Raw genomic sequence first — 12,251 nt, forward strand, 5'->3', positions numbered from 1 at the left:
ACTCCAAAGGTGTGCGGGGATCAATAGTGGGTTGTTGATTTATTACTGATGATGTTACTTAGTTTGGGTAATGAAATGGCTGCAAGAAAACAACCAAGCTCAGAAAGCATCAAGGACACCTTGTAATTGGAAGTATTAAGAATGATCACCATTGGTCTACATTGAACATTTTAATAGCACATATGAAACAAATTCTATCACCTAGTCTAAACAAAAGCAAGTTTGGCTGTCATATGGTGAGGTTATCAACCTATCATTGTTGCCCCAATTCAGGCCAAAGCAAATAATCTCTTATGTGGAGATAAAAGATGTTAGGGAAACATTTAGGGACCGACCAGGGAGGAATGATCATGCTACAAAAGAGACAGGAGACTTTGGCTCTGTCATTGTGGATATCCCATAGAATCCCAGATGCTCTGTTTTAGTCAAATTTCAAAGCAGGCAGTGCTGACAAGGTAATATCACAATATGCAAGCTCATCATTAATTTATCTCCTTAGGCTGGAAGACAATTTATTCAGCAAGGTGAGATGAACTAAGAAATTTCTCAGTAGTCTTGCTTCAGCCAGAATGTAAGACAATGAAGTCATAATTAATTTTAAAAGAAAAAGCAGTCTATTTCTAGTTATGTTAACACACTGTAATGTGAATAAGGTACTGGTAAGATTTTCAAGGACTTTCTATTGGAATGCTTCTAAACTAGAAGAGTTCTTATAAATACACAGCTGAGCACCATATAGCATTATACACAGAACTTTGGCTTTAAATAGTTAATGGCTCCTGGAACATCATTGTCACTAGTTGACCTACAAATTTAGTGGTTGCAAAAGGATGCTTTGGGGGCTTTTATTTGAAGCTTTCTTGTTTGAGTAAACCAGGAGATAGAAGAATACAAATAAAGATCTAGATATTTAAAGGATTTTACCTGCTTGATGGGTTTGCTATTAATTGTCCATCTAATTGGCTCTTAAAGCATTACCTAGAAAATACCAATACTTTTGTTCGGGAGTAATTCAGAACAATAGGTGTTCTCTAAAGCAGTAACATGGCATAGCTTTAAGGCATCTTAAGGCCTACTTACTTTACAGACAGTATGGCTGCATAATCAGATAAAATAAATTAGAGATGGAGCAGTAAGAGGGAGGCTTATACATCTCAACAATATTGTTAATGTAAAAGCTGAATAAGAGATGAAATTATTGTCTTGCTCTATACGTTTGCTGATAGGTTCAATTAAGTCACCAAGAATATTATTCTTTGCTTGAGTAAAGGTTGTGCCTTGATGGAATACTATTATTAATCTAAGAAAACAACAATTTATCATTGTAATGGCTAATTTTCTCCAGAATTATTCTTGCAGAATAGAATCAGACCTATTCCTCTTCTATTAACAATCAAAAAAAACTTTCTATGACCCGCTTCTCATATATTTACTTTATTTGTATCACATTTATCTCTCTACTGCCCCAAGTTATGCCAGCTAGTATTTTACATCTCCTGCTACTTTTAACAGATTAGCTACTAGCTCCCAAACCTTTTCATGGGCTTGCCTGTAATTCCTTGAATAAATACCTTCTATGCTTGTTACCCTGTTTCCCTGAAAATAAGACCTCCCCGGATAATAAGCCCAATCGGGCTTTTGAGTGCATGTGCTAAAATAAGCCCTCCCTGAAAATATTGCAATACAGTAGCAGCCATGAGGTGACCACGCTTGCCATCTCCTGCACCTCAAAAATAATAAGACCTCCCCAAAAATAAGGCCAAGCATTTATTTTGGAGGTCAAAAGAAAATAAGACCCTATCTTATTTTTGAGGAAACACTAAATTTTTAAATTATTATTATTACAAATAATTCAAGATGGCAAACATATACAACACATCTTCCTCCTGTTTTCCCCACAACAAAAATCCTGTGAGGTGGGTTGTGCTGAGAGAGATTGATTGACCAAAAGTCACCTAGCTGACTTTCATGGCTAAGGCAGAATTTGAACTCAGGGTCTCCTGCTTTTTAGTCTGTTGCCTTAACCACAATTTCAAACTGGCTCTCTTACATGGTATATTTTTGGTCAGAATTGGGGCTCCAGAATCATTAAGATCATTCCTGTTTACAGACATTGGGGGAGAGAGAAAAATGGGCAAATGAGGCACATATAACAAAGTATTAAATTAACCCCCCATCTTTTTTGATTACCATATTTTTGGAGTATAAGACGCCCCCCCCCCCCAAAGAGGGTGAAAATCTTATACACTGAATTCAGCATTTTTGGCCTCCTGAAACCCCACCCCTTTCACAAAAATGGACGTGCATAGCCTTTAGGAGGCCTGCAAAATGCTCCTGGGGACTGGAGATCGTATCAGATAGTCACTTCTTTCATTTAATGTTTAGAAATGTGGCCCATTTTTTTGTTCCTTTTTGCCCGCCAGCCCCCATGAGCACTCTACAAGCTTCCTAAAGGCTATGCATGTCCCTTTTTTTTTTGCAAAAAAAAGGCCTGTTTTCATGGTTTTTGCTCATCCCCCCCCCCCCCCAGAGCAGCACTTACAGGTCTCTCAAATTGCATGCCCCGTTTTTCACAAAAAAATGAGGTGTACGGAGGGTTTGGGAGGTCTGCAGAGTGCAAAAACTTTTTTCTATTTACCTCTTCAAAATCTTTGTGTGTCTTATACTCCAAAAAACACAGTACTCTTCTCATCAGTCACTAAAAAATAAATTTCTTATTGAATATATAACAGAATAACAGAGTTGGAAGAGACCTTGCAGATCTTTTAGTTTAACCCCCTGCATAAGCACGAAACCCTATACCATTTCAGATAAATGGTTGTCAAATCTGTTCTTAAAAACTTCCAGTGTTGGAGTGCACCCACAATTTCTGGGACAAGTCGTCCCACTGATTAATTGTTCTGGAAATAGCAGATCCTCTTTTACTTCAACAGCTAAAGGCATTTTCTTAACTCAGATTTGTAGCTTGATTTCCTTCTATTGTTAAACAAAGCAGAAAGGAAACAAACTTTGTTCTTCCTCGCTTGTAACAATGGTAAAGGTTTAGAATGGGAGGAGGATCTAGAATTTGATCTAAGGAAGATCCAGACAGAGAAAAATAATAGTAAAAGTCAAGTTCTTCAGAGATAGTAATAAGTAGCCTAGGACTAGTCTCAGTTTGGGTGGAAAAAAACCCCAATAACTTTAGCACCACAGATTTCATTTATCTTAATACCAATTGGAGCTTATACTAAAAGCATCCATTGTCGATTTGAAAAGAAGCTACTAAGTTGATTTGCTGAGAAAGGATAATTGTCTTATTTACAGTGCAGTACTTGCAATGTTGCTTTTCTAAGTAAAGAACTAATTTCAGATAACTGAGTTTTGCATGTTCCATTATCACTGCATGCAAGGATGATTTTCAGCTTCATAATTGATAAAATGAATATATATATGGATGGATGGACATAATTCCATAAATGATCTTGTTATTCCACTGAAGAATTATATTTAGAACTGTTCTTTTCCAAGTGATAAATTCTCAGTTCTAATTGCAAGAAAAAGTATTAACAGAAGAAATCTGTAAAATATATCAACTGTGTTCCTTATTTTCCTTCCCCCCTTTTTTATTTCTCTCCTTATTTTTTGTAAACGTTGTACAAATGAAACTTGCAAATGTTATTGCAATGTGAGAAAATTTTATTTTAACTGTTAAACAAGTAACACGAAATGCTTTTCTTCTGCAGATGTGGAAGCAAAACAAGAAAACAGACATTCAAAAAGCAGTTGTAGGGGGCAAGAAAGCTTCTAATTCAGTTGCCCCTACAACATGAGATGTGGGCCACGTGGTGAGTTTTTTGCCCAGGGTGTAAATGATATCATTTTCATTTACCAAGAAAAGGAAGAAATTAATATTAATAAATAAGAACACATGCACACTACATTAACAGTTGCCAGTAGTGCTTAGTGACTCGATATTTTGCCTACTGTTCAAGCCAAATGAGAGTGGCACATTTAATTTTACCTGCCAGGCAAGGAATATTCACTTTTAAGTTTATCTTCTTTTTCCTGTTAAAAAGTAAAGTGTTTATCCAAAATTCTATTTTATATACATACAGTACTTAATCCTTATCTGAACATTGATTTATTGTTGTTTTCTGTATTTTCTGTATTGCATTGATATAATCTTTTTGGAGCAGGGCTCATGCTTATTATGTTCAACTATTCTGAGTGATGATACTGTATTTTGTCTAGGGTACCCATTATATTTCAGTGAGATAGCAATTTATGATCAGGGCAACTCAGATTCTGTACCAAGAACAGCAGGATTCTATAGTTAGTATTTTGTAAGCAGATTGCCTCTTACTTGAAGTGTCTGCTATTTTTATTTTTTGCATAATATCGATCGTACTATGTAGTGGAAGATAGGAATATTTAGGACATTCCTTATTATAGTTCCTAAAAACATATTTGCAGTATGTTTCTGCTATTCCAGGGACTAGAAACATCTAGTATTGCCAGTTATCTCATTTTTTGACAGAACTATAGCATCACCAACTCTGCATATGATACATGTATAGGCAAAGAAAATCAAACACCTTGGATGCAATCCTATATAAAGTCAGATTCAGCATGGTTCAATTTCTATAAGTTAACTCAATACAATATTTGTACTTTATTACAACCAGATGATAATGCTATATAATATTTTCTATATAGGTTTCCCCCTTTTTTTTCTAGTTGCTGCTTAAACTGCTACTATTGTATCTTGCTAGTTCTTTTCAGCAAATTTTTAGATTTCTTCTATAGCTAAGCTTTCCTTTCATTTTCTCTTCTCTTTCTGCTTTTAAATTGAACAGAGAGAAAAGTGTCCTTCAGTATCTCAGTATGAAGCCTTTATTTCTGAAGTAACAAGGTATTCGGCTATAGGAGTCATGGTTTTAAAAAATTCAAAAATTTTACAGTCCTTCATGAATAGAACAGTCAAGAAATGCACATCTCCTTTCCTTGAATCAAGGAACTGTACCAGCAGCTGCTGATTTTTTTAAATACTATATTGCACATTGCACTGTTATGCTCTAAAAGAGAATTTTCATCCCTCCGAGGACCAAGGTTTGTGCAGTCTCAAGAACTACTTCAGGAACATAATTAGTGTGTTCTAGTTTCTTTATGAACATGGTCACCAGTTGCTTACTACTTCCACTCTACTAGCATTTAGTTCTGTAAATCTGAATTAAAAAAGACTGTTGTAAATTGTGGAAATAGTTGTAAATACAGGTAGGAAAAATACCTCCACAAGCATCTTGTCACTTCAGTCTTATTGGTGTGCATGATGTTACTCTTAGGAAAACAAAACTGCTGATTATTTTGATGTATATGGCAAGAAGAATAGGTACTTCAAAACACAATTGAATACTTAATAGACCCTCAAATTAATTACTTTTCCATATACTTTGTGTCACAAAAATATATTCATTTTGAGGGGACAAAAAGATGCTAAAAACTATTTCTAAAGTTTTGTTGGATGAAATTGATTTTATTTTCAATAAAAACCATCCAAAATAATTTTTCTCATTTTAAGTATTTAATCTATATTTTTAATTTGGTATTTTGAGATAAATGGCTTAAAAAGTGTTTATAGGAAAAATCCATCAAACATTTTTCAAGCTGTTTTAATGACTTACTATCATATTTCTTTCTTATAATGTGCATTAAGGCTGATTAAAATAGTTGATACTTAATATTTATACGTGAACAATACAGGAAATTAGATTTGGTTAAACTTTGCAGATGTACAAGGGTTTCTGGTTTCTATTAAATTTCAAAGTTTATTTTCTTACAAGCCACTAAATTATTAATATTTCCATGATATGTATCATATTTAACCTTAAATGATTTATTTAATCTTAATATATGTGTATCTTTAATTTCATTATTTGTATCTCAGCCAAATTAGTCACAAGTAGAGTTGCAATATCTTGTTTAAATCAGATCCATTGCCTATACATTGTATATATTTTTAAAAAATAATAATTATACTCACCAGGATTTTGCTGACAATCAATGTTATTTCTATTAGATAAAAATAAATCCTGCCCTTTTCTGTGCCAAATGAAAAGCAACCTACAGAGCAATATGGGTCAGCTAAGCAGAACAACTAGATGTCCTGGTTTGGGAGCAATACAATGTATAATCTTCAAACAGCTGTGCCTGGGTAGATTTATTCCTGATTAATGTAACAAATTAAGCCATAATCAATTTCTAATCAGGATTTAACTGAAAAAAATTAAAATATTTTGGTTCACACAACCCACAAAGGTATAGATTCTATATTTACACATCCAGCCAGTAATAGTATTAATGCATTGGTGGTGCATTACCTTAACAACTGGAATAATTCAATGAAATGGGTTCGTATGTTGCACAATTGCAGCCATAAAATTTATGGTGTGTGATATAGGCTCTCCCCGATTTTAATGTGGGGAAAAATTATAGTAGTAGCCAGAGTAGAATGAACTTGTGGCCACCTTTATTTCTCAGAGAATGAAATATGAAAATGGAAATAAAGGGCAGGAACCCTTTCCTACAGTTCATACAATTTCAACCTATTGGAAAAAAGTAATTTGAATAAATAAATCCTAAAGTTTAAGCCTCCTAGATAGCATTGTCTATTTAGGTAAGAATGGCATTACACTTGATATAGGTAGATTGACATGGTCAAGAGCCAAATCACATTACTATTTGCAGTGGCTGTTTTACACTGGGCACAGCAATGAAATACTTTCTTTTTTATTTATTGATGAAATATCTATCCAGAGATCTTCAAATTGACTATCATTATTATTGTTTATTAAATTTATACTCGGTCTTCTCAAGAAAGTTAAGACAGCTACCATTTAAAAAATACAAACTTAAAAGAAATTCATATTAATGCTAAAATTAATTAATCAGAAATGTAGTGGAACAGATGCATCTAATAAGCATTGAACAATTTTCAAAATTAGTTCCATGAAAATACCAAAGCAGTTGTACTAAATCAGGTTAAATCTAGGTTAGATGAATAAAAAGCTGTGTGGCACACACAAGCCTCTTTATGCAAGCCTCTTTATAAACAACACAGAAATGAAGGGCCTCTTCAGTTGTTCTATGTCATCTTGTGCAATCACTATTACCTGCAGATATGGAAATATGGGAACCTGAAAACTCTCAACATTAGGCGGATTTATGATTCTAATCTTGTACATCTGAATATTTATCAAATAAACTACTGTTTTGTATTAATTACTTTCAAAATGTTTGCAGTTTTGAGAAACACCTGTTTTTCAAGCACTTTAAGGTTTTAAGGTTTAAGGTTTTATTGGGATTTATATGCCGCCCTTTTCCCTGAGGGGACTCAGGGCGGCTTACAACCACAGGGGAGGGGGGTGCAAGGTCAAAAACAAAACAATATGTGCACAAAGAAAAAATAATAAAACACAACTTTCATTCAGCGATCAAACACTCGGGCGGGTAATTGGAAACCTATCCCCAGGCCTGCTGGGAGAGCCAGATCTTGAGGGCTGCGCGGAAGGTCTGGATAGTGGTGAGGGTACGGATCTCCATGGGGAGCTCGTTCCACAGGGTCGGGGCGGCAACAGAAAAGGCCCTCCTCCGTGTGGTCGCCAGTCGACATTGACTGGCAGATGGAATTCGGAGGAGGCCCAGTCTGTGCGATCTAATTGGTCGATTTAGGGAGGTAATCGGCAGAAGGCGGTCTCTCAAGTACCCAGACCCGCTACCATGGAGTGCTTTAAAGATGGTCATCAGTATCCTGAAGCGCACCCGGAGACCAACAGGCAGCCAATGCAGCTCGCGGAGGACAGGTGTAACGTGGGCGAACCGCGGTGCGCCCACTATCACTCGCGCGGCTGCATTTTGGACTAGCTGCAGTCGCCGGATGCACTTCAGGGGCAACCCCATGTAGAGCCCATTGCAGTATTCCAGTCTAGAGATCACAAGGGCTCGAGTGACTGTTGTGAGAGCCCCCCGGTCTAGGTAGGGCCGCAACTGGCGGACCAGGCGAACCTGGGCAAATGCCCCCCTGGTCACAGCTGACAGCTGGTGATCGAAAGTCAGCTGTGGGTCCAGGAGGACTCCTAAGTTGCGGACCCTATCTGAGGGGTATAAAATTTGACCCCCCAGCCTAAGCGTTGGTATATTAGCCAAATTATTGGGGGGGAAACACAACAGCCACTCGGTCTTATCCGGGTTGAGTACCAGTTTGTTAGCACTCATCCAGTTCCTAACGGCCTCCAAACCCTGGTTCATCACGTCCACCGCTTCATTGAGTTGGCACGGGGCGGACAGATACAATTGCGTATCGTCCGCATATTGATGGTATTTTATCCCGTGCCTCCGAATGATCTCGCCCAGCGGTTTCATGTATATGTTAAATAGTAGGGGGGATAGGACCGAACCCTGAGGTACCCCACATGTTAGGGGCCTCAGGGACGATCTCTGCCCCCCGACCAACACCGACTGCGACCTGTCCGAGAGGTAGGAGGAGAACCACCGCAGAACAGTGCCTCCCACTCCCACCTCCCGCAGTCGTCGCAGAAGGATACCATGGTCGATGGTATCGAAAGCCGCTGAGAGGTCAAGGAGAACCAGGATGGACGCATAGCCTCCATCTCTGGCCCTCCAGAGATCATCGGTCAATGCGACCAAAGCGGTTTCTGTGCTGTAACCAGGTCTGAAGCCGGACTGGAAGGGGTCAAGATAGCTAGCTTCCTCCAAGGCCCGTTGAAGCTGAAAGGCCACCACCTTCTCAACAACCTTCCCGATAAAGGGAAGGTTGGAGACAGGACGAAAGTTGTTTAAGATGGCTTATTTTTGATTGTACCTATTTTTCTTGATTTTTCAGTTTTGTACATGATTCATACAGTTTATATTTGGATTTAGGTACAAACTTTTTCTACATACAATTTTACGTAGTACAAGCTTTTGGTATAATGAAGATGACCAAGAGCATAATATTAGTCACATGAGGTTTGCCTAGGAAAAATTAATAATAGATTATGCCTTTTTTAATTATCCAATTTTGGCAGTAGGTTTGGTTTAGTATTGCAAAGTTATATATGTATATTTAGGCATAATCCACAGCTAAAATGAATTATCATCTTGTTTTAATGAAACCTAACACTGATATTTCTGGACAGGGAGTTTGAGATTTGTGAACTATATGTAATTTGTCTCCATAGCTCTCTTTAAAAATGTATTTTGTGAAAAGCCAGATGATTTTCTGCTGATAACTTAAGACAAATAAATCTTGATACAGGTATTCTTCAGGAAAACCAAAGCCTTGTTTGTTTATAGCTTTCCTTTCCAGACTACATTTGAATATAACTGGCTTTCCTTATCTCTCTAGATTTCACAAATTTTTAATCTAAAGAAATTAAAATGTATGCCATAGTTCCTTGTCCCAATTTTCATTAATGATTCATAAAAATATTTTTTAAAAAATATAAATCTGTAGCAGTGTCAATGTGTCACTTTGAAATCAGTCACCTTTAGGACTAAATGCAAGGGCTTTTTTCTTTATACACACCATTCAGCAGCTGCAAAATAAAAGTTGCAAATTTGCTGTAATACAATGAAAATATTCCCACTCTGTTGCTGCTGATTGCTAAAGCTACAATCATTCTTTCCAGAATGCATTATTTCTTAAAATTCTTGTATTTTGAGAGATGGCACAGCTCCAACATGGGGCCAATATAAGTTCTTTGTAAACTCTATATTGTATTGTGTATAACTCAAACATTGTTCAGAATGGAACTGCCTTAAAAAGAAAAACAGCATGTGGCTGTGACACAAACTAAACACTGTTATACAGAAACTGTTATTTAAAATTGTAACTTCCTTTCTTATACCTAATAAGGAATTTTGTAATGTTTGCCATTGTACACTACTTATGTTATTAAAATTTGAAACAAAATAGCTGTCAACTTTCTCTTATTTTGAAAGAACCTTGTTTGGCCCTTCAGAACAACAGTCACATTCCATACTTTGCACTTTAATGAGTTTTCCTAACCTTTATATTGGAAAAAGACCTATTATAACTTTGGTACAGTTATAGAAGCCTTTAAGGACCACTCTTTATACTTTTGGAGAGATTAGAGCCACAATGAATGACACAAAGTAGGTGGAGCAACACTGCACACGGTGATAATGGGGTAATTTCTCTCTTGGGAAAGAGTGCTGGGTTTATTTATTTTATCATATTATTATAGTTACCTATCTCACATATTGATTCTGAATGGCGTACACAATAAAATAAAATACATTAAAACTATAATTTAAATTTAATTTTTTTTAAAGGAAACAAGGCAAAACATACAAAGTGCACAAAGAGCACATTTTTCTAATCTTATAAATCATGAATGAATTAATCATAAATCTCAGCACTAAAAGGAGTGGAGATCTACCTCTGTGATTTTCCAATGATGACTTCCATTTTAGAAAACCTCTCTGAATGTAGCATATACGTAGTTATACATGCAAGTTCCAACCTAGTTACTCTATTGGGTTAAAAAACTATTTGTGGCTTTCATCAAAATGCACAATTATGGGTTCATGTGCTGTGGACTTCAGAAATTTTAGGAAGTCATCTGGGTGCAGGCCCATAGTTGCTGCATTAGTCATTGGGTGAAAATAAATCCTATCGTGACCTCCTTCCAGAAAGCCAGCATCCAAAACAAAGTTCACATTTCCCTGATCGCAGAAAAGAGCTAAGGGGGTTGCACATCCTTGGCCAACTTTCAGCTTGTCCAACATGGCTGCTTCATCAGCAAAACGCAGGTTCCCACTCCCAATACCCAGTTTCTTTGCCAAATCATTTAAATTGATTTGTCGATCGTGCAGAACTGTCACCAGCCAAAAGCTTTTTTTCTTCTTATCTTTAAGGAAAAGGTTTTTGCTGTGAGCTCCATTTAAGTGTTGTACATAAGGCATCATTTCTTCAACTGTAAATACCTGGAAGAGAGAAATGAACTGTGAATTCCTTGAACTATTACCTGCTACATGTTTTTCAAATTGCATATAACCTGCACTTTTAAGGGGTGACTTTCAGCAGAATAATTACATACATACCTAAATTGTTTTTTTTAAGCTAAAATCCTTTTCCCTGCTCAGGTTAATATGGCACATATTTCACATAGCTAACATGATATAAATTAATTGCAATCAATCAAAGGAAATCAGGAAGCTTCTGAACTATCCAAAATAATTTTCTTAGCACTTTAAATTTATCCTGTTTGTTGTTTTAATTATTATAACATTAACAAATGTTTATAATGAAGAACATAAAAAAGAATATATTTGATTTATTTGGACAATCAGCTGATATCATGACTAAAGTCCCTCAGTGAGGCCAATCCTTTATATAGATGGCTTATAAACAGCAAACAAGCCGTATTATGTCTTGGTATTATGTCTTGGTGTGTAGCTTGTTAACATCTTAATGTTTATTATACTCTAGGACAGGGGTCTCCAAACTTGGCAACTTTTAAGACTTGTGGAGTTCAACTCCCAGAAAGTTGCCAATTTTGGGGATCCCTGCTCTAGGACAACATGATCAGTGACACAGATATGGCCGTAAGTTAACATGGTTTATAATTTAACGTGTTATGCAGGTCTTCTGTACCAGGGCCTAAAACTCGACATGTTTTATCACTTCGCTGCTTCTAGTAATACCACTCTGCTTAGTGTAGTGCGGATACAACTAACAAGCCTGCAATTTTAAGTTTAAGTTTTAATAGATTTGTATGCCGCCCTTATTTCAGAACAATAAACTCCATTAACTCAGGCCGACTCGCTTCACGTGCATCGACTTGGTATTAAGTTATTCCATTTTTGGAAAAAAAGTGATTTAAAAAAAGGAGGGTGGATTGATCAGCCACGTCCCAGACACAGCTGCCTTTCCCCGCACATCGGCTTCTTTATTGGCTGTTGCCGGGCCCCTTCTCTCCAGAACGCTTCATTTCGCGGCTTCTTCACTCACTTCGGGATGTTCCACGCTGAGTGCTTGGATGCCCAGGCCCTGCAAGTGAGCCTCCAGCGCCTCGCGAAGCCCCCTCACTGGAGGCGGCGGCTCGGCCATTGCAAGCTCTGCCCACCGTACTTGCCGCAAACCTTTCGGGAGACTGAGCAGGAGGCGGAGACGCCTTTCTCTCGAGCAATGACAGCTTCCTTCTAAATCCTAGCGCGGCCACCGGCGACCGAAACACCGGAAGCGG

The 12,251-nt window shown here is 37.1% G+C and overlaps 1 protein-coding gene across 1 annotated transcript; it reads right to left on the reverse strand.

Annotated features, from left to right (window-relative positions):
* Positions 1-10,296: 10,296 nt before the first annotated feature.
* LOC106543255 (prolyl-tRNA synthetase associated domain-containing protein 1-like) lies at positions 10,297-12,178 on the reverse strand. The gene is made up of 2 exons (XM_014059224.2): positions 12,017-12,178; positions 10,297-10,989 (listed from the first exon to the last, which is right to left on the reverse strand). The coding sequence occupies exons 1-2, from the start codon at positions 12,113-12,115 to the stop codon at positions 10,552-10,554; spliced, it is 537 nt and encodes a 178-aa protein (XP_013914699.1). The 5' UTR covers positions 12,116-12,178; the 3' UTR covers positions 10,297-10,551.
* Positions 12,179-12,251: the final 73 nt, after the last annotated feature.

Source organism: Thamnophis sirtalis, unplaced genomic scaffold (assembly GCF_051295495.1).
Source record: "Thamnophis sirtalis isolate CommonGarterSnake01/CBP01778 unplaced genomic scaffold, rThaSir2_p1.2 scaffold_6, whole genome shotgun sequence".
Classification (NCBI taxonomy): Eukaryota; Metazoa; Chordata; class Lepidosauria; order Squamata; family Natricidae; genus Thamnophis; species Thamnophis sirtalis.

Coding starts and splice junctions, on each gene's coding strand:
- LOC106543255 (XM_014059224.2), bottom strand. CDS start 12,115: ATGGCCGAGCCGCCGCCTCCAGTGAGGGGGCTTCGCGAGGCGCTGGAG. Junction 10,990..12,016: donor TCAGCGTGGAACATCCCGAA/GTGAGTGAAGAA, acceptor TCTCTCTTCCAG/GTATTTACAGTTGAAGAAAT.